The sequence below is a fragment of the Osmerus mordax genome, chromosome 14, assembly GCF_038355195.1.
Source record: "Osmerus mordax isolate fOsmMor3 chromosome 14, fOsmMor3.pri, whole genome shotgun sequence".
Taxonomy (NCBI): domain Eukaryota; kingdom Metazoa; phylum Chordata; class Actinopteri; order Osmeriformes; family Osmeridae; genus Osmerus; species Osmerus mordax.
In genome coordinates, this window is record NC_090063.1 from 5641196 (window position 1) to 5668056 (window position 26861).

The window sequence follows — 26861 nt, forward strand, 5'->3', positions numbered from 1 at the left end:
AGCGGTTTTGCAACAGTTGTCAGTCGCTGCCTCACTGCACAAATGTCAAATAAACAAGATCCTACAGTTGGAATCTTGATCTCTTTCTTATCAACAAATCACCACAACTTCTCACTGTTCCTGGGAGATGATTGGCTAACAGGTAATAGGCGGATCTTTCTGACTCCCTCCCTCTCTCCTTTTTTCCCAGTCAAGTTTACCCCCAGACAAGAATACCTACTGTCCTCCACTCTCTCCTTCCCTCTATCTTTCTGTGTAGAACTCTCCCTGGCTACCATGAGAATGGCCTTGATGACGGTTGCCGCGGCAATGCTGTGCTGGGTGGGTGTGTGTGCCAACGTTCAGCCTAAGAGAGATTTTGACCTGCGGAAGGTGAGACGCCATTTATTATCATCATACAGCAGAGTTTTCATACTGATCCAGAATCAGGCCCCAGCTGTCTGTGGCACCTTAGCTTATTCTGACCTCTGACAACACTGATCTCAGATCTGGGGTACTGTCACTTTTCATTGAGGGCTTCTATAGTCAGTTTTTTGTCTGCTCTCCCCTTCCTATTGGTTGCCTGCAAGCCTCCCCCGCCACCTCCCCTTCAGTGTAATGGAACACTGTGTTCTGCTGTGGAGGGGGCGTTTTGTTTACATGTGTGTGTTGGGGTTGCCTTGGAACAGGATGAACTTCCGAGGGGTCGAAGGTCGTAAGACAGCAGGGATAGGGCAGCAAGACAGGGCAGGACACAGCAGGCTTTCCAACTTCCCTTGGCCAATGGAGGGTGTTTGTTTGTGTTTAAGTGTGTGTGTGTGTGTGTGTGTGTGTGTCCAGTTTGCAGGAAAGTGGTACCGTGTGGGTCTGGCCTATGACTCTCAGGGCTTCGCCCCCTACAGAGACAAGCTGAGGGTTGGAATGGGGATCCTTACCCCCTATGCCAATGGTAACGTCAACCTCACCATGTGGGAAGTCACGTAAGTCAACACACTGGCACTGTGGGTCTGAAAGGTGAGCCAGAAGAGAGTGGCAGGTAGCAAATCTCTTGAGGCAGGGATCCCTAGGATGAAAGGACAGACAGGGACCTATGAGACAAAGTGGTCAGAAGGACTGTCAGGTGGAAGAATGGGAAAAGGAACCAGGTGACGGTATCATTCAATACACAGTCAGTCCTTCCATTCCGTCCATCTCAGTCTCCTCCCTGTCGTCTGCAACGTTTCTTCCGACCCAGCGGGTCAGCATCATCATGGTCGGAGGGCCCCGTGAATGTCGTTGATGTTCTCCTTAGGCTTGAGCATGTACATTCAACGGTTCGAAAGAAATAAAAGACCTGTGCGACGTTTTCATGCGAATCCATGTGGTTTGGGTGTAGTCCTGCAGGGTGTCGCAGCATGCTGTACACGTATGAGAGGAGCAGCGTGCCTGGCAGGTTCACCTACTTCAGCACACGTGAGTCTGCCGCATCAGCTCAAATGTGTCGCCATTGGCACAACGGCGATGATCTTTATGTCACATTGCTCCCGGTGAGACGAATCAAGTGCACTCCCAAGTCTCTGATGACAGCCGGAGAAATAGGGATAGAATTGAGGGAGAGAGGGATAGAGGGACGGGACAAGAGTGATGGAGGTGAGAGATGAGCTTTCATCGTTCAATGGGACCTTTCTCTGTTCATCAATGTTATTCCTGTTTCCTGTTCTCCTCCAGGCCATAACAAGGTGAAGGACATCACTGTGGTGGACACCAACTACACAGAGTACGCCCTGGTCCTGAAACACAAGAAGATGGAGCGCGAGTACACTCAGGTGGCCCTCTATGGTGAGTCTGGTGCAAGGGTGGATGGCCAGAGAGTACAGTCAGGTGACTATGGCAGAAAGCGAGCCAAGACAATTCCCCTGGTCAAACCTTGCGGTGGTCATATTGCAGGTCGCTCTCAGAGGGTGAAGCCTGAAGTGATCCAGAAGTTTAAAGACTTTTCGTTGTCTCGAGGCTTTCCACAGGAGGCCATCCTGACGCCGCCTCCTGCAGGTGAGCAGGAAGCATCTAGAACTAACCCGTCCTCCTTTTTGAAACTCAACTGTGTGATCATACAAAACTGATTCCATGTTTCAAATAGTTCATAGTTCATGTTGTACATGATGTCTCTTTGTTTCCAGAAGAGAACTGCCCTCCCTCAGGGGACTAGATGAGCAACTCTGGTTGCTAAGTTAACCCTTGAGCTGAGGACAATTGACTTCAGGTGAGTTTGATTTGAAATGTCCAGCACAATGAAACCCAGGGGAACCCTTCCCAAACAGAAATAGTCATATATCGAGTCATAACAGACGCATTTCCTACCAAACCAATCACTGTAGGTAAACGTGTTTCTTTGCTTCTTCTCCACGTTCAGAAACCCGTCTTCTGCTACCCTCGCTACCTGTCTTCCAGCATAGATCACAACACTTCCACATGCTTTACTGCACATGACTGCAGCACTTCCACATGCTTTACTGTATAAAGCTCTGGCAACCATGGAGAACACCAGAAAGCGTAACCATGTTAACAGCATGTAAAGCTGTACTTTCTTTGTTCTGGCCCCTGATGATCACATTAAACCAGCCTTCTCTGTTGTTCACTTTGTGGGGGCAGTTGTCGGGGATCTAAATAAACAACACACTGTGGTGCAATGTGGTCTCTGTGTGCATGAGTGTGGTAGGATTAGGGTGGAGGTGTGTGTGTGTGTGTGTGTGAGTGTGTGTGTGTGTGTGTGTGTGTGTGTGTGTGTGTGTGTGTGTGTGTGTGTGTGTGTGTGTGTGTGTGTGTGTGTGTTGAAACAGAACAAAGAGAACAGAGTATATGCAAGCACTGCTTCATTTGTTAAAGTCACCTGCTAAATGACTAAATGTATGTAAATGTATTTGTAACCCCTATCTTTATATGGGACAGATCAGAGGTCAAAGAACACAGATCAGTTACACTGCAAGCAGAACAGAGCACATGCAAACACTGATTCATTTGTGTCCCGTATCTATATCTGAGACTGAGGTCAAAGCACACTGATCAATTCTGTGTTTGTGTGTGTGGTCTTGTTTAACTACTCTTTTAGGGACCAGTGACCTTGTAGGGACAATTTCTTGGGCCCTATAATGTCAAGTGCTTTTTTAGGGGGGGAATTAATGTTGGGGTTGAAATTGCATGACGGGTTAAGGGGAGGGTTAGGGTCAGGGGGGCAGGGATAACACCATTTTGAATGGGAGTTTATTTTCTGTCCTCAATAGGATACTAAAATAAACTTGTGTGTGTGTGTGCATGTACGTGTGTGAGAGAGTGTGCTTGCCCTTAAGGGCTCCTTTGTTGGGTCATCTGTCTACGATGACCAGAGAGAGATAAACAAATACAATCTGTAGAAAAGAGAACTTGAACCATTACACATTTGCTTTCTTATTGATACGTCAGTCGACTGCTGAACAGACAGACAGTATGCATCAGGGAGCAGTGGTCGTGGTCTTGCTGGGTCTGGTGGGGGTCCACCAGGGAGTCCCCCTAGACTGCAAACCTCTCAACACCAATCAGAACTTCGACCTGGATAGGGTATGCCCTGAGATCCCCTCCTTCTTTATTTCCTTATTCTCCTAACCCTAACCTTTTCTCTGTATTCTCTGTATCTCTAACTCTTTAATTCTCATTTCTCTTTCTTCTTTGCTTTCCTCTCCGTTTCTTCTTTTCTGTTTCCTGTATTTTTTATAACCCTATCTTCATCCTGTCTGTCAGACTAACATCTTGTATGTATACTGAGTGGGTGTCCATGCTGGGAAAAGTCTGGGTACTCTTTGCTGTTGTTGTGGTTCAGCTTTGGAAAGTGAAGGGTAGTCTATGTTTTAATCTGTACACTGTATTACATCTCATACCTGAATGCTCTGTCATTCTTGTTCTCTGTCTAGTTTTCTCTTCCCGTCTCTCTCTTTAATTTTACGTTTCTTTTTACCACTGGTCATCTCATTGATATTTAAGTGCATACCTTGTATTGCCATGTTTGCATTATTTCACCCCTCACTCCCCTCCCCCCTCCCTGCCCTTCTCTTTCTCACCCCCTCCTGCCTTCCCCAATATTCTACCCCTCCACCTCTACTCCTCTCTTTCCCCCATTATTCCCTCCCTTCTCTCTGTCCCTCCCCCAGTTCATGGGGAAGTGGTATGACGTTGCCGTAGCGAGCGACTGCCCCTTGATTAAACAAGTGACAGGGGAGGTGGCCATAAGCAGCCTGGAGCTGAGGAGGCCTGACAGGCCCGGCAAGGTCAGCACCACACGGACGATATGGAGGTGACATGCTCACACCCCCGCCAGCACAAACACATACATGTATCTATTTACAAGCAATGTCAACAAGGGCTTCACAGATGCCCATTGATTGGCCTTGAACCTAAAGCCTCAAGGAAGTCAAGGATAAACTCCCTGTAAAAGAAACTTTGGGTGGATCAATTCAGTGACGCTACTCCTCCTCCAGACACGATTGATGATGCAGACAGGTGGAAAACGTCGACTGAGTATACTTATGCAGTAAAAATACACGTAATAGCACAACATCGCAAGTAAATGGATGCTAAAGACACAGACATTCAAACTTCTGAAATAGTATTTTAAGCATTTATTTGCAGTGTTCTGCATTATCAAGTCAGTTTGAGCAGTGGTCATTCCAAAACTTGAACTAAGGGGATTCCTCAGTCCAGGGTCCTCTGGGTTCCTCTGTCGTTTGCCTTGGTTCAGCTCTGTTGTCTCTTCCGTAGATTAACTAGGTCAACAAGTTTTGTTAGATGAACTAGCTGCCGTCCGTCTCTCACTCACTGCGTTGTACATACCCCCAAATCCTGTCTTGAAACCCAACTATGGATTTATTATGGATCGCCTGACCTCTGTCATGCCTGTGGTGCTGTCCATGGTGCTGACAAGGCCTTTCCAGTGTCTGTGCTCTGGTGATAGCACAACTCAAATGAACATAAAATAGGTACACAGACATGGCTATTCAAATACAGGAAGATAATATTGTTCTCTACACAAATACTCAGACCAACGCATACACACACTATCCAGACCCCAAAAAATGCTTTGATAAAATGTGTGTGTTCAGACAAGGGACATGCAAGCAGACATCAGGGGAGTATGAGCTGAGCAACACACCTGGAAGATTCACCTACCATGTACCCAGTGAGTCCCCTTCCTCTTGTCTTCTTTACTTAAATAAAGTCGACTACTCGACTTTGTCTCTCTCCTTTCCCCTTTTTAATTTCTCTCCTTTTTCTTTTCTTTATTTCTTATGGCAAATAAGATCATCTTTGCATGTTTGACTCACCTACCCACTCCTCCTCTGTCCTCCTTCTCCTCTACCCTCTATCCTCCTCTCCTTACCCTACCCCTCCTCTCCTCAGAGTGGGGAGCTGATGTGGAAGTCCACTTGCTTCACACCGACTATGACAAGTATGCCATCGTCCTCCACACATCCACCGAGAGGGCCACAGGCAAAAGAGTCACCACTATGAAACTCTACAGTGAGTCTGTTAGCGTCAACAACATATAACACAACAGCATATCACAAACACTGACTAGAGAGTTTCAATACACAAAGAGTCTTCTCTGCCATCCTTTGCACAACAGAGAAATCACTGATCGGACATCAGTACAGTTGTATAGACAGAGGTAAAGAGGTTCATCCATTCAGTGTCTTGGATCAGATTATAAGTTAAAAAGAGATAAAAGAAAAGTGATGGATTGACGCAGAACTGTGATAGTGTTGGACTTACATAAAACACTGCCTTCCTCAGGTCGAACCATGCAGTTTGCCCAAACTTTGACTGAGGAGTTTTATAGGTTCCTGAGAGAGCTACACATGGATGTTGAAATGGTCATTATCAAAAAGGACAAGGGTACGGCCTTTTCACACACACAAACACACACACTCCCACAGAAGAATAGTATTGGGTTATATTTGAATTGAGTGTTTTGTTTTTACATCTGCAAACTAGGAAAGTGTCAACCAGGAAAATCATCAGAAGATAAACCAGGAAAGTCGTCAAAAGAGAAACCAACTAAACCAGCAGAAGATAAACCAGGAAAGTCGTCAAAAGAGAAACCAACTAAACCAGCAGAAGATAAACCAGAAAAGACATCAGAAGATAAACCAGGAAAGTCGTCAAAAGAGAAACCAACTAAACCAGCAGAAGATAAACCAGGAAAGTCGTCAAAAGAGAAACCAACTGAACCAGCAGAATATAAACCAGAAAAGCCATCAGAAGATAAACCAGGAAAGTCGTCAAAAGAGAAACCAACTAAACCAGCAGAAGATAAACCAGGAAAGTCATCAAAAGAGAAACCAACTAAACCAGCAGAAGATAAACCACCTAAACCAGCAGAATATAAACCAGAAAAGCCAGCAGAAGATAAACCAACTAAACCAGCAGAAGATAAACCAGGAAAGTCGTCAAAAGAGAAACCAACTAAACCAGCAGAAGATAAACCAGGAAAGTCGTCAAAAGAGAAACCAACTAAACCAGCAGAATATAAACCAGAAAAGCCATCAGAAGATAAACCAGGAAAGTCGTCAAAAGAGAAACCAACTAAACCAGCAGAAGATAAACCAGGAAAGTCGTCAAAAGAGAAACCACCTAAACCAGCAGAATATAAACCAGAAAAGCCAGCAGAAGATAAACCAACTAAACCAGCAGAAGATAAACCAGGAAAGTCGTCAAAAGAGAAACCAACTAAACCAGCAGAAGATAAACCAGAAAAGACATCAGAAGATAAACCAGGAAAGTCGTCAAAAGAGAAACCAACTAAACCAGCAGAAGATAAACCAGGAAAGTCGTCAAAAGAGAAACCAACTGAACCAGCAGAATATAAACCAGAAAAGCCATCAGAAGATAAACCAGGAAAGTCGTCAAAAGAGAAACCAACTAAACCAGCAGAAGATAAACCAGGAAAGTCATCAAAAGAGAAACCAACTAAACCAGCAGAAGATAAACCACCTAAACCAGCAGAATATAAACCAGAAAAGCCAGCAGAAGATAAACCAACTAAACCAGCAGAAGATAAACCAGGAAAGTCGTCAAAAGAGAAACCAACTAAACCAGCAGAAGATAAACCAGGAAAGTCGTCAAAAGAGAAACCAACTAAACCAGCAGAATATAAACCAGAAAAGCCATCAGAAGATAAACCAGGAAAGTCGTCAAAAGAGAAACCAACTAAACCAGCAGAAGATAAACCAGGAAAGTCGTCAAAAGAGAAACCACCTAAACCAGCAGAATATAAACCAGAAAAGCCAGCAGAAGATAAACCAACTAAACCAGCAGAAGATAAACCAGGAAAGTCGTCAAAAGAGAAACCAACTAAACCAGCAGAAGATAAACCAGGAAAGTCGTCAAAAGAGAAACCAACTAAACCAGCAGAATATAAACCAGAAAAGCCATCAGAAGATAAACCAGGAAAGTCGTCAAAAGAGAAACCAACTAAACCAGCAGAAGATAAACCAGGAAAGTCGTCAAAAGAGAAACCAACTAAACCAGCAGAAGATAAACCAGGAAAGTCGTCAAAAGAGAAACCAACTAAACCAGCAGAAGATAAACCAGAAAAGCCAGCAGAAGATAAACCAACTAAACCAGCAGAAGATAAACCAGGAAAGTCGTCAAAAGAGAAACCAACTAAACCAGCAGAAGATAAACCAGGAAAGTCGTCAAAAGAGAAACCAACTAAACCAGCAGAATATAAACCAGAAAAGCCATCAGAAGATAAACCAGGAAAGTCGTCAAAAGAGAAACCAACTAAACCAGCAGAAGATAAACCAGGAAAGTCGTCAAAAGAGAAACCACCTAAACCAGCAGAATATAAACCAGAAAAGCCAGCAGAAGATAAACCAACTAAACCAGCAGAAGATAAACCAGGAAAGTCGTCAAAAGAGAAACCAACTAAACCAGCAGAAGATAAACCAGGAAAGTCGTCAAAAGAGAAACCAACTAAACCAGCAGAATATAAACCAGAAAAGCCATCAGAAGATAAACCAGGAAAGTCGTCAAAAGAGAAACCAACTAAACCAGCAGAAGATAAACCAGGAAAGTCGTCAAAAGAGAAACCAACTAAACCAGCAGAAGATAAACCAGGAAAGTCGTCAAAAGAGAAACCAACTAAACCAGCAGAAGATAAACCAGAAAAGCCAGCAGAAGATAAACCAGTCAAGAGGAACAGGAGACACATGGTCATACCTGACAAGTCCTTCTTCAGGAGCACAGGTGAGATGCAATATCACCAACCACACTATCTGATTCTCTAACTGAGAATTACTATGAATCATTTGACTCTCCACCTGACTCTTCATTTGACTCTATGACTTTCTTTATGACTCTCTCTATATGAATCTCAATGTGAATCTGACCCTTTCAGAGGCCTGTATGCTGCAGCCGGATGGCGGGCCGTGCTTTGGGATCCTGCTGCGCTACTTCTATAACTCCACTTCCATGAGCTGCCAGTCCTTCAGCTATGGAGGCTGCGCTGGCAACCAGAACAACTTCCTGTCCGAGAGAGAATGTCTACAGAGCTGCCGCACTGAGGGTCTGTCTGTCTGTCTCCATGTATGACATTCTGCCTGCCTACCGGACTACCTGCTACATGCCTCACTTTAATTCTGTCTAACCGCCCCCCCAGCATCTTGCAGGCTGCCCATGGCTGCCAGCCCCTGCTCCGCCCAGCCCCCTGTCTGGGCCTTTGACTCCTCCAGAGGCCTCTGCCTCCCCTACAAGCAGGGATACTGCCAGGGGAACAGCAACAAGTTCTACAGCAAGGCTGAGTGTGAGGAATACTGTGGGGTGGTGAAGGACGGTGAGAGTTACACACACACACACACAGCTTAACACACGCATAGAGATACACACAAACAAATAGAGACACAGCACACACACTTGACACAAACAAACTAAAATCATGTGCATGCACAGAGGGAAGAAACTGTGTTCATACTGGAAATATTAATTGTTATTTGTGTGTTCGTACTGTACAGGAGAAGGAGAATTCCTGCGGGCCGACTGAAGGAGTCTACAAAGATAGACACACATACAAGACATACAGCTGACCTACCCAGCTTTGTCACACAATCATACACATCAACTCAATAAAACAGTAGAGAAAGCTGATTTGATTGTGTTGTGTTGTTTGTGAAGCTTTGTTCCAACTTAACGGTTTAGTACTTTACTGTAGTCTGCGTGTGTGTGTATGTCTGTGTCTGTGTGTGTGTGTGGGGAGGGGGTTGTTGTGTGTGTTTATTCTGTGGGTCTGTGTGTGTGTGTCTGTGTGTCAGTGCATTCCCTTGATGGGCATGCACTGTTGATGGGCTCATCTGTTTGAACTGACCAGAGGGAAACAAACAGACAAGATAAACAAAAGATACGGTGAACTTTGAAACATCTCACAGATGTGTGTGCGTGTGCCCAGAGATTGCATTAGACTGTGTGTTTGTGTATGTATGTGTGTGTGTGTGAGGGAGAGGCCTGTTCTCCCCCAGAGATGAAGACGGACATTAAGTCGACTGCCAAACAGACAGACAGGATGCATCAGGGAGCAGTGTTCGTGGTCTTGCTGGGTCTGGTGGGGTTCCTCCAGGGAGTCCCCCTATCCTCCAATCCTCTCTACACCACTCAGGAGAACTTCGACCTGGATAGGGTACGCCCCGAGGTCCCCTCGCTCTCCATTTCCTTATTCTCCTTTTCGCCTCATTTATCTGTGTCCCTTGGATTCTTTCATTCTCTCTTTCCACCTTGCTTCCACTCTTCCAACCCCCTTCCTACCTCTGTCTTTGTTCAGTCTCTTAACAGTATGTTAATGAGCTGAACTCCAAGTCTAGGTTCTCTTTGTTGTTGTTGTTTAGAAACATTGAGACATAAAGCAAATGTTGGACTATGTTGGATCTGTACACTATATTATTCATCTGTGCCTGAATGCTCTCTTGTTCTGTTTCTCAGTCTATTTTTCTCTTTCTGTCTTATTTCATGACATCTTTTTATGTCTTGCCACCCCTGTGTTCTCCCTCCCCTCCCCTCCTTTCCCTCCCTCTCTCCTCTGTCCCACACATAGACCTATGATTGAGTAAAAAAACAAGAGTTCAAGATGTTTCAAGATGGCGCCCTGTTAGTTTCCATGGCAAAGAAAGAGTGTTTTGCCGAGCTCCTGGCTTAATAATTGATCAATGTAATCTTTGACGGGAGCAAACAAATGGGGCGCTAGTTAGAGATAGTCCCCATATCTGATTGATTTCAAATGAATTTGTCTGCAGCTAAAATGAATCTATGAAAAAGTGATTACTTTGAGCCAGGTTTGAAAACAGAAATTGGTTGGAAACATAGTTCTGGATATTTTGAGTTAATAGAAGAAATGACTAATGAAGAAATGATGCAATACCACCAAGCTCCATCTGAGCCTTTGCCTCAAGCTGAGGAGTTGGGGGAGGGAGCTTGGTTCCAAACCATTCACCCCCCCCCCCCATCTCTATCACAAGTTAATTGTGTTCCCCCCTCCTTCTAGTTCATGGGGAAATGGCATGATGTTGCCACAGCAACCAACTGCCCCTGGATGAAACATAGAACGGGGGAGATGGCCGTCGGCAGCCTGGAGCTGGAGAAGGCCGACGCCCCGGGCAAGGTCAAAACGACACGGACATCATACAGGTAACACGCTCAGGTGCACACACACTCACAAGCAAACAACACAGGCGGTGAGAGTCACGGGGTCGTGACATACAACGCAGCAGACTCCAAGGCAGGAAGGGAACGGCACTGCCGTGTTTTTGATTTGACAAAAGGTGACGCCTTCAGACAGCAGCTTTTGTGGAGGGGTCAGCTGACTAGCGGACGAGTCGCAGCCGGCGTGAGATCAGTGGGGAGAAGGGAAACGGTTTCAAGTCTCTGTTACTGAAAACACCGGGGTGGCTTCAACTCTCCGGGGATGCCAACATACACACATGAACACGCACTTCAACGTCAATTCAGACACGTATTCACAATCATAGAAACACACATAGATACACACATATTTCTGCAGATCTGCATAATACTGTTCTCTAGGCAATGACAAAGATGCATACATTCACACGCCTTAATAACACTCAGTGGATTCAAGGAAACCTGTGTTTACGTGTGTTCAGACATGAGGAATGCAAGCAGACATCAGGGGAGTATGAGCTAAGTGACACACCTGGAAGATTCAACTACCACATCGCCAGTGAGTCCCCTTCCTCTTGTCTTCCTCTACTTTATCTCTCGTGTCTCTCCTCTTTCTTTTTCACAGTAAATACAAAAATGAACAACAAGTTGGTCTCTTCTCCTCTTTGCTTCCTCTGTGGCTTTCCCCACCTCTCCCCTCCTCCCCTCCCCTCCCCTCCTCCCCCCCTCCCTTCCCTTCCCTTCCCCTCCTCTCCTCTCCCCTCCCCTTCTCCCCTCCTCCCCTCCCCTCCTCTCCTCTCCTCTCCTCTCCTCTCCTTCCTTCCTTCCTTCCTTCCTTCCTTCCTTCCCTCCCTCCCTCCCTCCCTCCCTCCCTCCCTCCCTCCCTCCCTCCCTCCCTCCCTCCCTCCCTCGCTCCCTCCCTCCCTCCCTCCCTCCCTCCCCTCCTCTCCTCTCCCCTCCCCTCCTCTCCTCTCCTCTCCTCTCCTCTCCTCTCCTTCCTTCCTTCCTTCCTTCCTTCCCTCCCTCCCTCCCTCCCTCCCTCCCTCCCTCCCTCCCTCCCTCCCTCCCCTCCTCTCCTCTCCTCTCCTCTCCTCTCCTCTCCTCTCCTCTCCTTCCCTCCCTCCCTCCCTCCCTCCCCTCCCCTCCCCTCCCCTCCCCTCCCCTCCCCTCCCCTCCCCTCCCCTTCCCTCCTCTTCCCCTCCTCCCCTCCCCTCCTCTTCCCCTCCTCCCATCTCCTCCTTTCCCCTCCCCTCCTCCCCTCCTCTCCTCAGAGTGGGGAGTTGACGTTGACGCCTACGTGCTTCACACTGACTATGACCAGTATGCCATCGTCGTCACGTCCAAGGAGAAGGCAGACCAAAACAGAATCACCTCCGTAAAACTCTACTGTGAGTCGCTTGGTGTCAACCGTTTCCCATATGACACAACACAAACTGGAGAGTTTCTCCTTTCATCCTTTGAACAAAAGAGAAATCACTGATCTGACACCAGTACAGTTGTACAGACAGAGGTGCAGAAGTGCCCATGCTTTCACCCATCCAGCAAAGGTAGCCCAGAGGAGAGATGGAAGGTATGAAGGGCTGGATTGACGCAGAGCTGTGAATGTCCTGTTCTGAAGTGAAACACTGCCCCCTGTAGGCCGAACTATGACGGCAGATGAGAATGCAATGGCAGAGTTCCACAGGATCACGGGAACCCTGGGCCTGGATACTGCAATGGTCATCATCAAAAAGGACAAAGGTACATTTCTCTCTCTCACACACACACACACCCTCGGACAAAGAGTCAAAGTCACTTTTTTAATTCTGTGTCGTTTTCCTGTGGGTAAACCAGGAGAATGTACACCAGTAGAACCAACAGCAGCTGTACCAGTAGGGTCAGTGAACAGGAAGAGGAGGAATGTTGTCTTACCTGTGCTCGCTGCCGAGGAGGGCGGCTCTGGGGATGACACGTCCTTCTTCAGGAGCACGGGTGAGGGGCCACACACGCACTCTATCACTCTAGCATCTGAATCTGACTCTCCATCTGACTCTCCATCTGACTCTCTCTCTACCTGTCCATCTGGCTCTCCATCTGACTCTCTCTTCATCTGACTCTCTCTAACATGCTCTGATTCGCTTGACTCTCTCTCCAGCTCTCTCTTTGAGTTATCTGCCTTTCTCTGACTCAACCCCTGATTCTCCATCGAACTCTCCACCTGATTCTCTCTCTCTGACTCTCAATGTGAATCTGACCCTTTCAGAGGCCTGTATGCTGCAGCCGGATGGCGGGCCGTGCTTTGGGATCCTGCTGCGCTACTTCTATAACTCCACTTCCATGAGCTGCCAGTCCTTCAGCTATGGAGGCTGCGCTGGCAACCAGAACAACTTCCTGTCCGAGAGAGAATGTCTACAGAGCTGCCGCACTGAGGGTCTGTCTGTCTGTCTCCATGTATGACATTCTGCCTGCCTACCGGACTACCTGCTACATGCCTCACTTTAATTCTGTCTAACCGCCCCCCCAGCATCTTGCAGGCTGCCCATGGCTGCCAGCCCCTGCTCCGCCCAGCCCCCTGTCTGGGCCTTTGACTCCTCCAGAGGCCTCTGCCTCCCCTACAAGCAGGGATACTGCCAGGGGAACAGCAACAAGTTCTACAGCAAGGCTGAGTGTGAGGAATACTGTGGGGTGGTGAAGGACGGTGAGAGTTACACACACACACACACACAGCTTAACACACGCATAGAGATACACACAAACAAATAGAGACACAGAGGAAATAAACTGTTCCTACTGGAAAGATTAAGTGTTGTTTAATTTGTGTTCATACTGTACAGGAGAAGGAGAATTCCTGCGGGCCAACTGAAGGAGTCTACAAAGATAGACACACATACAAGATATACAGCTGACCTACACAGCTTGTCACAGTTAAACATAGTACACAGAAACTCAATAAAACACAGAAACTCAATAAAACAGTAGAGAAAGCTGATCTGACCGTGTTGAGTCTTTGTCCTCTCTCTGTCCTGACTTACTGTTTCGTACTTTACTCTAGTGTGTCATGGGTGTATTGTGTGTGTGCGTGTGTGTGTGCATGTGTCCCTTTGAAGGCTCCTGTTTGTGGTCATTAGCCATCTGTTTAAACTGCCCAGAGAGAAATGATCAAACAGAGACACAGAAGACTTTGAACCATGATGTGTTTGCGGTCTTACTGATGTGTCCAGAGGGCGTCAACCCCGACAACCCCTCTCTCCCTCGGCCTGTGCTCTCTCCTTCGTCCATCTCCCCCTCCATGGCTCCTCCCATGGCGTCTCTGTCCTCACGCCTTCACCCGTCCTGCTGACCATCATCGCCTCGTTCTGCTCGCAGCAAGTGTGTGTCTGTGTGTGTAACGGTGACCGGCAGGGGGCGATGTTGCTTTAGCTGTTGCCCCTGCTAGATCCCTTCACTCCTCTCCTCCGCTCCTCCCTCCTTTCCCCTCTCACTAGTTATCTAAGCCCCCGGCCCTCATCCTGTCTTTCCCTTCAATGTCAAATCCCTTTTTCCCTTCTCTTCTATCCCGTCGTTTCTATCTCTTTGCTTCTCTTCTCCTTTCTCCTCCCCTCCTTGCCCCACTTCGTTTCTCCTCTTCTCTCATCTTGGCTGGATGAGGAGCCTGACCTCCTGGTTCCAAGAGTTCCGGGTTCTGATTGGTGCTGCACAGCATGCAGAATGCTGGGTATATTGGCAGAGGAAGCAGGAAGGAACAGACCTTCGACACCAGGCCATCACCTGGCCCGTCCCCCTTCTGCTCAGACAACATCACCTTACCAGTCAGTTCTGGACAGGCCAGACACACACGCACAGTGTGTGTCAACAGCCAAGGAGCAGCTTGACCCTTATGGGGGGGGGGGGGGGGGGGGGGGGGGGTTCTCTCCGTGCTTAGAGCACTTGGCTGTGGCTGCAGATCAAGAGGTCGCCGTTTCAAATCCCCCCAGACTTGGTCACTTTGGATAAAAGTGTCTGCTAAATGCTTCCATTATTTGTATTACATTACTGGTCGATCTATGAGGCTGTTTTCACACAGCCAGAAGAGAACCAGACTGAGAACAGAGAAAGAGCGAGAACTGACAGTAATGAGGGATGGAGAGGAGAGAGAGAAAGAGAGGGGGAGAAGGGGACAGAGAGAGAGGGGGGGTCTGAAGGGAGGAGAGAGAGAAAGAGAGGGGGAGAAGGGGACAGAGAGAGAGGGGGGTCTGAAGGGAGGAGAGAGAGATCAGAGATACTGACTGTCTCTCCACCTTCAAGAAAAGGCTCAAGACGCACTTGTTCCGGGAGTACAACGGTACTTAGGAATGGTTCGCTTGACCCGATGTTAGTTTCCTCAAGGATCACAATGACTCTTGCTTAGAGACTTGTTGCTCTTGTGGTTAGTGGTAACTGTTTTTAATTTTTGTTCTCGCTGTGATATATTGTTTTTATTACTGTTGCTTGCTTTTTTCCACAGGTACACTTGCACTTATAGCGGTTCATGTTGTTTAATTGTAACTTGTTTAACTACATGCTCTTATGGTTCTTCCCTTTGGCACTTACTTTGGTTGTTCACAATGTGTGCTTCATGTTTTGGCTAGTCGCGATGTTTTTTGGCTATCTTGTTGTTATGATCAGTGACCTATGCACTTTGTAAAGCTCTCTCTTGGAAGTCGCTTTGGATAAAAGCGTCTGCTAAATGAATAAATGTAAATGTAATGTAAATGTAGAGAGAGAGAAAGAGAGGGGGAGAAGGGGACAGAGAGAGGGGGGGGGGGGTCTGAAGGGAGGAGAGAGAGAGAAAGAGAGGGGGAGAAGGGGACAGAGAGAGAGGGGGGGTCTGAAGGGAGGAGAGAGAAAGAAAGAGAGGGGAAGGAGAAAAAGAGTCTAGGGAACACACACAAGACAGTGGAGGAGGAGTAGGGAAGAGAAGGACGGGGGGGGGGGGTCAGGACAAGCCTTCATCCACACACACCAACACACACACTTGTATCCCCTAGCAGAAGTAACACTAATACACCCAGCCAAAGCATTCCCATCACACTATGCCCCACCAGACAATTCTACCATCAACACTCTACACCCTCCTGCCCCACTTCTTCTTAAGTTCCTCTGTGCTTAACAACCCCCTGCAGCCTCACAATGTCAGCTTTTCAGTGGTACACACAAACACACACACACACTGAGTCTTGGATGCACTATGACCCCTGTGTTGCCGTGCCCCGGGACATGAAATATGTATGGTTGTGTGAAGATAATGAGCCTGCACATAATATGACTTGTATTCCAACACACACACACACACACAAACACAGCAAAAGATACACACAACAACAAGTGGCACCATGCTGTGCGTGCCAGACGACCCTTGAGAGCAGACGATCACAGGTCCAGCAGGCAGCCCTCTCCTGATGGGGGTCCACATCTGTACACACACTCACCATATTGATCCTACCTTTGGGTCCTACTCAGCCTTTGTGTGTGTCTGTCTGGGGATGATGAAGATGATGAAGGCATCACCCGTCAGTTGAGGTGACGAAGCTTGGCAAAGACGATCGATCAGATTCAGATTTCAGACAACTTTATTCATCCCAAGAAGACTCATTTGCAGCTTACCCAGTAACCGGGGACAACCAGGTGTCTTTGCTGGGCTCCGATGATCTTGGAACAGACTTTCACAAAACCATTTCGGTTCTTCTTTTCCTTCCTTTCCTTTTCCTTTACAGACGACCCATTAACCAACAAATAGATGAGGAAGTTGAAAGGCTTGCAATGAAGGATTAAAACAAATTCTAAAAATGGTGTCACAGAAACTGAAAGAGTTTCCACATTAAAGTGGCTGTGAAGCAGAACTGAAAATGAGTTTGAAGTTCATCACGCCACAGAAGAATGCGTGGTGTGATGAACTACCCATCCAAATTGGAATGAAAAAAAACACAGACAAGATTGTTAAATTAGGCTTTGAAATTGTGATAAAATCAGCAGTCTTCTCTGCTTGAGACTGGGGGGGGGGGTGTCGTCTGAAGGAGCTGAAGCTCCGCCCCTCGAATTTATTGAACAGCAACACTAGCTAAATCAGTTGCAGATATCAGAACAGACCTACCTGCAGTCTCTGAGTGTTTGTGTTAGTTACTTTGTCTTTGCATCGTACCAGCTGAGTAACAGAATGCAGGTTATATAAACCGTCTGTGATCTGACGTAGATAGGTGGCTGTGACGTAGATAGGTTGGGTTTTGCCCCACCTATACAAACCTGAACTGAAAACGGGTGAAAAACTGTTCAACGGTCTAACTCCACATTTAAGTGGGACAAAGTTTTCTCGCTTTGCACATGCTTTCAGAAACTCATTTCACACATATATTATGCACTGAGAAGCAAATCATGGAATTTGCTTTACAGAACCTTTAAGTGAATGATTTGAAGTCCACGCTTGACAACTGACTCTGTGTTCAGGTGACTGTGGAGTGCTTTAGAGTTTCTGAAACTCGTGGTCTCTTGGTGTCACTTGTGATCACTTGTTGAACACCCTTGATGATGAAATCAGTCTATACTCTCATTGGCTGACAAGGAAAGTTCAATTGGACGGAAATCTAATTTGACATGATGATGACGTGTGGCCAGGATTGAAAAGCAGGTATACCACGAAAGCCTGGATGTGTGTTCGAAATGAATATGAAATATGAAGCCTTGCGTCGTACACAGTCAGACTGGTCTAGTCAGACCAGAGTCACATATATTCCTCCCTCCTCTGCTCCCCCATTCCACACTCACTCAGGCAGGTTCCCCATGTGCCCTCCCCCCCCCCTCCTCCTCCTCCTCCTCCTCTTTTTTCCTTCCAGCCTCCCCCATTCCACAGCCTTCCCCCCCAGGACCTAGCAGTGTGTTGAAAGGCGGGTGAGAAAGGGAGGGTGGGGGGAGGACAATGGCCAGAATGGAAGCTTGCAATGAGAGAGGTTACTGAATAGGCCCTTTCACTGTGCCCAGCCAAACAGAAAAGCATCTCCCAGCTCACTTCAAACTCAAACCCATTCTGTATAACTAGGTCTTTATTCTCCATAATTACTCTGCGACACACACACATACACACATTAAGAACTACAAACAAGGAGAGACACAAACCCTAAGGGGACTGGACATGCACAAGAGATGACTGGACACACAAAACACAGTGGGACTGATACGCAAAGTAAAATCCAGTGTTAGTGTCGCAAGGTTTTAGTGTAAACCTCAGCTCGGTCCAGTCCAGCGAACCATGTTAAACTAGAAGACAGATGGACAGGACAGGTCGAGACACACTGGGCTACATAGAACCACTAACATGTGGAGAGAGGACAGGGGGGGGGGGGGGGGGGGGGGGGGAGGGGGGCTGGCAGCGGTAGGGGGAGTATTTGGGAGTGACCCTACTCTGTACTGTGGGCCTTTGCTTCATACCATTACCCCCCCCCCACACACACACACACACACACACACTCACTCGCCCCTCAAACCAGCATCAACTCCAGCTGCGGGTCTTGCCGGAGTTTCCCCTTCTTTGGAGCTCAGGGCAGGGGGGGCAGGGGGGGGGTACGGGAGAGAGGGTGTCTGATGTCACAGCCCTGCAGCCTGTTGCACGGTTGTGTCCCCCCAGACTAGACACTCTGTTCCACACACATACATACACACACAAACACTTCAGGCCCTGCCACCCCCCTCCACAGGCAGCCTTGTGCAGGAATGGGCCGAAAGTGTCACACACACACACACACACACACAAAGGTTGCACAAAGGAGGCAGGCAGCAGGAGAGTGTAGCGATGTAGCTGAGCAGGGGGGAGTGTGGGGGGTATGGGGTAGCAGGTCTAGAGGGGGAGGGGATATGTGTGTGTGGGGGGGGGGGTTGGTTAGGATAGGATGCTCCATATGGGCGACCCCACCACCACCACCACCCGCAAACAAATAGGCAGATGTCATATGGGCCGGCTCGCCCCAGTGGGCCACCAGGTCACCAGAGAGGGGAGGGGAAGTGAGGAGAGGAGGGGAAAGTTGAAGTGAGGAGAGGTGACGATTTGCTTCTTTTTTTTGGACACATTCCACATTCTTGCATAGACCTAACCTGGCCAGCGTGCCCATGCAATCTCACATACTTGCATGTCAAGACCAAAAAATGCAGTCAAAACAAATGCACAGTTACAGTGCATGGACAGCTAAACGCACACACGCAGAAAGCACACGCACACACACACAAGCAAACCAGACGGAATGCTGGGGCCATCACAGACACATATAGGCTCTGATACAAATCTGCTTACTAAAATCTGTCTCGGATTTCCCAATAAGCAATAGGTCTAACACACTGTGTGTGTGTGTGTGTGTGTGTGTGTGTGTGTGTGTGTGTGTGTGTGTGTGTGTGTGTGTGTGTGTGTGTGTGTGTGTGTGTGTGTGTGTGTGTGTGTGCATGTGCGTGTGAAAAATGAGGCGGCGCGGTCAGGTGTCACGTATCCATGTGTAGAGAGTTGAGGAATGGACTGACACACACACATACACACACACCCAGGAGCCTGGTGAGGGGAGTGGTAAGGCTACACACAGGTCTGTGGCAGCAGCCCTTCTTTAACACAGGGATATAAAAAGTATTTAAATGAGAAAAGGGAGGGCAAAGGGAGAGGCCAGGGGAGATGGGGGAGGAGCCCCCCCCCCCCCTTTTGTGTTACAGGTCTGCTGCTCCAAACCTCCAGCATGGTATAGAGATGGTAGGATGGGGGTCACCCTCTGCTCCATCCCCCCCACCCCCACCCGCCCAGCGCCACCCCCTCTCTATATCTCCACCCTTCTGCCTCTCTGCTGCAGCTCAGTCTTTTCCTATCACCCTCCTTCTTTTCCTCCTTCCATCCTCCCATCCTCAATGCATTAGCATAGCAGCTGCTGGATGCAGGGTTGGGACAGGGCAGGGTTGGGTTGGGGGGGGGGGACAAGAGAGGGGGAGGGGGGTTCCTGTCAATGGCTGGCCGTCTGGCTGCTGAATAGAGCTGAGGCTGTCGTACCCCCTCCTCCTCCCCCCCCCCCTCACCCTCCCAGGGTAGACAAAGGAGGAGGGGACAGAGGAGGGGTCTGTGAATGGACTGCCTTGTCACTGGTGCTATGGAAATTCACAGAATGGAGTGAAAGAATGAAAAGAAAGTTCAGAAAGGAGCAGAGGGTAAGGAAAGACCGGCATGGCCACCTGTCTCTCTCTCTCTCTCTCTGTCTTTCTGTGTCGTTCTTCCAGGGCAGACGTGTTCTGGGGGCGCAGGCTGCTGCAGACGGTGCTGTTGTACTGATCCTGCGGGACGGGGGAAAGTGTGAAGTCAGCGCGTTCTAAAATACGACCTCTCACCCCTCCATCTGGGAGCTGCAGAGGAGCCAGGGGAGAACACTCACTCACATGCACGTTTAGGGAGTCTGGAGTTGGTGCTGCATCTTCTGCATGTCTCCTTCTCCACTATGATGTCACCTCAACCAACTAGTTCATGTAGTCAGACTAGTTCATATTTGTATCCAATTTGATCATTTGCAGATTCGCTATTTGATCAAGTCCACATGAGGTGTGGCCAAAGAATGGACTCTTCTAGTATGTGGAGAGCAAGGAAGATTGCAGAAAATATATATATATATTTTTTTTTTAACCCTCTGTTTCAGGAGAGCAGAGTACAGAGGAGAGGAGAGCAGGGCCAAGCATTCAACAAATGAATTAATGTCTCTCGGCCCTGACTCTATTCGTCTGGTCTTCTTCTCATTCTCTCTCTGCACTCTCTCTCTCTCCTACATGTCTTATATGAACAGACTCTATCTCTGGTCACTTTGGAAGAGACTGCTAAAATAATTTCCAAATTCCTATTATGTTATGTGTCAGGCCAGGCCAGGCACATGAAGAATCTATTAGGGGCCTCCTATCTTTCTTTCTAACCCCCCCCCCCCCTCCCCAACCCCCCCCCCCCCCCCCCCCCCCTCTCTCTAACCCTGGGACGCAGGCCAAGTCTACAGGCAGACAATTGAACCACAGCTCAACAATAACATCCTGCTGAAGTGAGGGAGGGAGGGAGAAAGAGAGAGACGGAGGGATGGAGGTGGAGGATGCCATGGTATTGAATAACAGCCAGGCTGGGTTCAGTTGGGGTTTTAAAGGGACACTGACTTGGTACATTGTCAAGTACGAGTCTCACACTAAAAGAGGTGTTCGACTGTGGCTTGAACAGGTTTAGCTTTGGTGTCTATCAACACTCCCAGCAACATGAGACAAAGGGACTGAGTTCAGTGTGGATGTACCCCTTCATGTGAGCATCAAGTGTTCTTACATTGCTCGCTAGCAGGCATCTTTAAAGATTACACCCAGACATGTACCTGTTGACTTTTACTAAGAATAAGGTGTTAAAACCTTCCACCCTTGATTACTAACTTCAGTCATGCAGAACTGCACATTTCTGCTCAGCATCAAGTGTTATACCTTTACTAGTAAGCCTTATGGCGTCCTGACTTTGGTAAGCACTCTGGTCTGTCTGGCAGGCTTCCCTAACCCTGCCACATAATCTGACAAGATAGTCAGTTGATAGTCACAACTGAGAATGTTTAGCTATACCGGCCTTTGGTGGTACATTTTTGTGTGAGCTATGCACTGGAATGTAGTGTATATGCATACTCTTAAACGATAAAATCCCAGTTTAACCCCTTATTGACACTGTGTGTGTGTGTGTGCCATGAGCAGAGGATATGAGGAGTGTCACTGTCAGATGTTCACTGTAAATATTTCTGCACAACATAAACTACTGTGAACTGTAGATAGGGAGAGCAGGAGAGACCGTCTGCGGGAGCTAAGAAAGAGAGGTCAGGCAGAGAGAGATAGATGAAGAAAGGGAGAGGGAGAGAGAGGCCTGGGTAATATAACACCGACTCTCACAGAGAGGCGGGGGTCCTTCTTTAAACCACAACTTCCCACAATCCATTGCACCCTTTTATCCAGCATGTGAAAGGATGAGGCCAAATGAATGACAAAAGGAGAGAATAAAGACTAGGGCAGGGCCAGGCATGGGAGAGAGGGAGGCGACTGGCCCCCTCGCCATTCTTCTCTATGGAAAACAGGGGGATGAGGAGGAGGAAGGGGGGTGATGGGAATGAACTCAGACTGGGGGGCTGAGGGGCCAACATATGCATCAACACAACAGAGTGAGTTTAATGATTTCTTTACTGGCTTGTACACAAACGTACAAAAATATTACAGCACTCATCTCCTCCACTCCTCACACAATCACAGTGTTACAAACGCTCAAAACAAAAATTCAAACAAAACCAAACCCAAAAAAAAGAGGAAAAAAATCCTAAATCAACACGACGGAACCGTGCCCCTCTCATTCACCTTCCTCCAGCTTGAGGAAGACACAGAACTTGGCCCAAAGAAGTCAACACTTTCTCTCACTCAGTTACACACCTATCCAGTCGTCCACTCTACCCGCCATAAATGTTATGACACTGTTGAGTAGAGCAACTACACACCGTGCAATTTATTTTTTGTTACAATGACCTTACCATCAAATGTATATCATTCCCCATCAAGAACAATAGAGGACTACACTTCAGAAAAGAAGGCTCCCCAAGATATTATCAGCGTTTATATATATTCATATATATATTTATACATACACCCGATCTTAGAGATACATACATCTTTGTGAAAACATCATGTCTCACAAAGTAACACACACAATAGACATGACAACCTGGAGCAACTTTATACAATAATATTTAGTTGTGTTCCTTTTTTTTCTATTCAGAAAAAAAAAATATGTTGACGTAAAGCCAACTAATCAACAACAGACATCAGTGCAATATTCAAACAAAAACGAAGAAAATAAAAATACCAAAACAAATAAAAAGATCAAGTTTAAGACAAGCGATGCATATTTCTGTTTTGATGCTATTACCAATCTGGATTGTGTTGTTGTTTACCTATCGCCTCTGTTTTGTTGGCTTGTTTGTTTGTTTGTTTGCTGGTCCTCAGACAGTGTCCCTGGTGCATGTCACTCTGGGTGCACCAACAGCACCAGGTTGCAGGAGAGACACGAGTTGCACAGAGAGCAGACAATACACACACAGAACAGGACAGCAGACACAGGCGACACACACACATAAACACTACTGGCACAAACACCCACGCACAGAGACACATCCAGACTGGCACACAGAGCGCAGCATAGCAGACACAGGGTACACACACATCATTTCTGCACACACACACAAACCTTCAACATCCATACATCTGTCTCGACCCAACCAAGCACCGGACACACAGAGACACGCACACGCTCTCTCGTCACGCACACGTTCTCTCGTCACGCACACGCTCTCTCTCTCACACTTCCATGAACGCAAACACACACAGTGCATACTCGTGTCTTCCTGGGACCTGGATGCTGCTCTGTCAGTTAGACCTTTCTCTATCTGTTGGCCACTGAGTAGCAGGGTTTTAAAAACTCAACACGAAGGCACAGAAACACACAAGCAGCATTGAAAACCAACATTAGGGTGCCATGACTTTTCAAAACGCAGAATGTTTTTTAAACCAATTTCTATTGATATCCTGCAATAGTAATGTGATGTTAACAGTCTTTATAGTAAAACAGTAATGACACGTTATATAGTCCTGCTCAGTAGTAACTCTATCCGTAACCCTCAGCTCCTGCAGTTACCCGACGAGGCACTAGGGGGCGTAAAAGGCTCCGCATTTTTTGTGCAATAAAACTCCCTGCATATTATATGTCATGCAATAAAATTCCATTTTTTTGTGTGTCACTAAAATAGAAATCAAGCAGAGCTACCTTGAGAGGCGTTCAGCTTCTGAAAAAAAGCATACTGTCCCGGTTGGAGACCATTCATGGGCAAGAAGGATCCCATTGCATTGACAGAGACTGGAGCTTGCTGGGTTACAAACAGGTCTTCATTTGGAACCTGCTACTAAAATGGGTCCTGTTCATCTCTTAAAGAAGTGTGGGGATCTATTGTGGAGTGTGTGAGTTGAGATTCTCCTGTGAGAGAATGCATGGTCGGTGGTGAGGTCGGGGTTTAATTCTTCACAGTCGAGGTAGTTGGCAATAAGAACCAAACCGAGTTCAAGGGGGATTGAGTTAGGAAGCATTTCGGTTGCAGACCAATTTAGAGGGCTTAGGAAGGTGTCTCCACAGGGGCCAGTTGTTAAACCTAGGCCTAGTACAAGTCAGAAGCAGCTTTTTTAAGTCACCCTAAATATTCTTAAAACTTAATGATTTTTTGTAAAGAAATAAACCACAACATATTCAAAATGCACCTTCTTCTCAATGTACCTTCATAAATACGCCAGCCTGTGTTCACAGTGAGGACCAGGATGGTATACAATACTGAAATGAGAGCATAAACTGAACTCCGAATGCGACTTTCCTGACGTTTTGATACAAAGCAGAGCAGCGGTTTAGTAACACAGTAACCATTGACAACTGGTCGCACTGGCCTGAAAGAGGGTGCCGGCAGCCTGCTGGCTTAGCGGCGAGAGCGCTTAGCTACTTTTACAAAGAAACAAAGTAAAGCTATTGTGTACAGTACTTAACAACACACGTGTCAAATGCTGTTATGATTACACGTCTGAAAAGCGAATTGGATATCATAATGCTGCTCTTTGAAAAAAATCATATTTAATTAAAAAGGAGAAAAACATACTATGTAGCCCAAACAGAGGATGGCCTCCCCGGCAGTGTTCATGTTCTTCCCTTTAAGCTATTCCAGCATGCAGCCGCAGCATCAAGTGCCAACTTTTAGGCCTATATCAAAATAATTTAGAAGGGTCATACAAGTGAACAGCGTGGAGCCACAGACCGACAACTCAGAGGAAGCTCGAGGAGAAAAAGGCGTTTCAGTGGAACCGCGGCGCGAGGATGAGACCGTCGCCGCGTGAAAGGCCAACTGAACTCGGGAGTAAAACACACCTGGCTTCAATTTTGTTTTTGTTTTTAAAACGTCCCAATCTATATTATACACATTCAAGAAAAAAGCTTTAGTACCAACCCACCTAAATGGCGTTTTCTATTTTTCAAGATTCATGCGAGAACCGTGTGATGTCTGTTTCACTCACGAGCCAGAAGGACCCCCGTTTGGTTTGAATAGGCAGAGGGAAGTTTACTGTTTTCTTTAATAATAATTTGGCACAACTATGGAAACGCAAATTTACAAGAGCCTGGCTTTCCGTGTTTACCTGACAGCTTGAAGCAGATCACCGCGCGCCAGATGAGTACTTTGCTTTAGTGATGAGGTATAGGACTATGTCTTGGTGTCCTCCAAAAGCGGCAATATGTAAGGCACTCCAGCCTTCCCTGTTCGCCAACCGAATATCGGCTCCAAACTTCACCAGAAGTTTAACGAGCTCGAGATTTCCATCAATGACCGACTGATGCAGCGCCGTCTGTCCCTCGGGCCCGAAGGAGTTGACATTGAATTCGCAGTTTGTCATGTTCTGGAGCAACGAGTGAAGTTCCTTAGTGTTGCCTTTTTTCACTGCCTCCTGGAAAACCCGCTGCGGCGCGGAGCAAGTCGATACATCCGCTTGGCTCATGGTGAAGATGGACTGGGAAATAGATCCTATGCTGCTATACGTGATAATCACAGTGCGAGTCGCTGCTCTGGTAACACGCCCGCTGACTGGATAACTACCAGTTAATAAGGCACTTAAAAAAAGAAGAATCGAATGCTAAACCACTATATATCCCAAAAAGGACAAGAAACAAAATAACACACTTGGTGTGCAAAATGTTGTCAATGACGGCAGAGATCCAAAAATCCCTATTAAAAGAAATAAAGTGTTTGTAAGAGATCCAAGTTGGGCGAGGTGTCTTCTCCCCTCCGGTTCTCTCTCCGTAGCAGCACCAGGTAGTGTCGATATCACAGAGTTGGAGCGCGGCAGCTTTAACTTCTCGGGTCTTGGGAACTTGGCAATACGACCACGGGATCCCGGGACGCCGTGAACAGTCGTTGTTTCAGGACAGGTTTATCTTGTTCTAGCGTCTTGCCTGGATGTCCCCGTAGCCGCCGCGTTCCGTGTGCCTGTTTAAGACAGGTACAGAACCATGTAAGAGTGCTGATTGCCACTGATATCCACACTGTTAACCCACATTATGTAGCCTATAGGCTACGGTCCACATCAAAAGCTGTTTTATGCATAGCTTTTTAACGCATGCTATAAATACAGTGGTTCTACCAATAGGTGGTATAAAACATTAAGTTGAAGCGTTGAATACTTGCCTGTGACAATTGGACGGGTGATGGCGACGTTACTGTGAAATTCCCCCGCGTGCCCCGTTGCGTGTCCTTCGTGCGGTCCAAGAGTCTCTGCTCTACAGTGCGCGCGAGGGGGATGTTTTACGCGTCCTTTATTTGCATAACAATAGTTCTCAATAGAATACGCTTTGTCGAAATGGGCGGAAACCGAGGGAGGTCATAGGCTGCTGGGTGCGTTTGGGGAGGGTCCAGAATCTTCAAACTGTAGAGCAGGGGCGTGATCTAGAGGAATCCAAATGCCGCAGAAAAATAACAAGTGGTGTCAGTAAAATCGTTTCTACATCCTATAGGCTCCCCGGCGGGACGAAGCCGACGTGACTCAAACGAGGAGGATGGTGTTACAAACGTAACAAACAACACCATGACAAAGTAGAAAATATGAGTTATACGGATGCTAGGGGATACAGCCTGGACACCTCACGGTCTTTTGGTTCTATTTTGCCTCTGAAGTCAGCGGACAAACAGAGCCAGGTTTCACATGTAAAAGTCAGTGACATTAAACAACTAATTTACAGTCCTCGGCGAAGTCATGCTAATACTGGGCTCAAAGGGGGTGTTATAAATGACAAACTAAAGGGAAGAGGTGTGGTTCGCATCTATGTGCTGAAGCGATTTAGTGGAGACTACCTGAAAGACCAAAATAACAGTAAAATAACGGTGTCTGCTACTGTTTCAGTTTTCAACCCTAAATAAATAAATACATAAGCCTACAGGCTTTGAACAGGCTTTTAACTCAATTGAATATTTCCCCTCAACGATATAAGGACACCAACAGAGTATGTTCTCACTGAAGCCTAAAGGCATAAGTTTTCGACTGCTATAGGCATAATGTCCAAACATGTTCAACTCGGTGAGAAACAAATGGGCAACAATTGGTAGGCTACTACAAACCAACAAGTCAAATGACATAATGTGATGGAA

At 47.1% G+C, this 26861-nt stretch overlaps 4 protein-coding genes across 4 annotated transcripts; 3 read left to right on the forward strand and 1 right to left on the reverse strand.

Moving 5' to 3' along the window:
* Positions 1-265: 265 nt before the first annotated feature.
* ptgdsa (prostaglandin D2 synthase a) lies at positions 266-2634 on the forward strand. Its single transcript, XM_067250964.1, has 7 exons — positions 266-372; positions 820-959; positions 1355-1431; positions 1687-1797; positions 1906-2007; positions 2136-2218; positions 2369-2634. The coding sequence occupies exons 1-6, from the start codon at positions 277-279 to the stop codon at positions 2162-2164; spliced, it is 555 nt and encodes a 184-aa protein (XP_067107065.1). The 5' UTR covers positions 266-276; the 3' UTR covers positions 2165-2218; positions 2369-2634.
* Positions 2635-3438: 804 nt separating this feature from the next.
* Positions 3439-9082, forward strand: LOC136956338 (protein AMBP-like). Its single transcript, XM_067250243.1, has 7 exons — positions 3439-3549; positions 4137-4279; positions 5085-5161; positions 5383-5502; positions 8384-8551; positions 8645-8818; positions 8997-9082. Exons 1-7 carry the CDS (start codon positions 3439-3441, stop codon positions 9023-9025), a joined length of 822 nt encoding a protein of 273 aa, XP_067106344.1. The 3' UTR covers positions 9026-9082.
* A 430-nt stretch (positions 9083-9512) lies between these two features.
* On the forward strand, positions 9513-13618 carry ambp (alpha-1-microglobulin/bikunin precursor). Its single transcript, XM_067250211.1, has 9 exons — positions 9513-9655; positions 10514-10656; positions 11133-11209; positions 11922-12038; positions 12289-12390; positions 12484-12621; positions 12893-13060; positions 13154-13327; positions 13464-13618. The coding sequence occupies exons 1-9, from the start codon at positions 9542-9544 to the stop codon at positions 13490-13492; spliced, it is 1062 nt and encodes a 353-aa protein (XP_067106312.1). The 5' UTR covers positions 9513-9541; the 3' UTR covers positions 13493-13618.
* An 8192-nt stretch (positions 13619-21810) lies between these two features.
* Positions 21811-26006, reverse strand: nrarpa (NOTCH regulated ankyrin repeat protein a). Its single transcript, XM_067251077.1, has 2 exons — positions 25905-26006; positions 21811-25706 (listed from the first exon to the last, which is right to left on the reverse strand). Exon 2 carries the CDS (start codon positions 25216-25218, stop codon positions 24880-24882), a length of 339 nt encoding a protein of 112 aa, XP_067107178.1. The 5' UTR covers positions 25219-25706; positions 25905-26006; the 3' UTR covers positions 21811-24879.
* Positions 26007-26861: the final 855 nt, after the last annotated feature.

Excerpts from the sequence above, each read along its gene's own strand:
- ptgdsa (XM_067250964.1), top strand. The coding sequence starts at position 277 with ATGAGAATGGCCTTGATGACGGTTGCCGCGGCAATGCTGTGCTGGGTG. Across the intron at positions 373-819 it reads GAGATTTTGACCTGCGGAAG|TTTGCAGGAAAGTGGTACCG; the intron begins GTGAGACGCCAT and ends GTGTGTGTCCAG. Across the intron at positions 960-1,354 it reads CTCACCATGTGGGAAGTCAC|TCCTGCAGGGTGTCGCAGCA; the intron begins GTAAGTCAACAC and ends GTTTGGGTGTAG.
- LOC136956338 (XM_067250243.1), top strand. The coding sequence starts at position 3,439 with ATGCATCAGGGAGCAGTGGTCGTGGTCTTGCTGGGTCTGGTGGGGGTC. Across the intron at positions 3,550-4,136 it reads AGAACTTCGACCTGGATAGG|TTCATGGGGAAGTGGTATGA; the intron begins GTATGCCCTGAG and ends TCCCTCCCCCAG. Across the intron at positions 8,552-8,644 it reads ACAGAGCTGCCGCACTGAGG|CATCTTGCAGGCTGCCCATG; the intron begins GTCTGTCTGTCT and ends CCGCCCCCCCAG.
- ambp (XM_067250211.1), top strand. The coding sequence starts at position 9,542 with ATGCATCAGGGAGCAGTGTTCGTGGTCTTGCTGGGTCTGGTGGGGTTC. Across the intron at positions 9,656-10,513 it reads AGAACTTCGACCTGGATAGG|TTCATGGGGAAATGGCATGA; the intron begins GTACGCCCCGAG and ends CCCTCCTTCTAG. Across the intron at positions 11,210-11,921 it reads ATTCAACTACCACATCGCCA|AGTGGGGAGTTGACGTTGAC; the intron begins GTGAGTCCCCTT and ends TCCTCTCCTCAG.
- nrarpa (XM_067251077.1), bottom strand. The coding sequence starts at position 25,218 with ATGAGCCAAGCGGATGTATCGACTTGCTCCGCGCCGCAGCGGGTTTTC.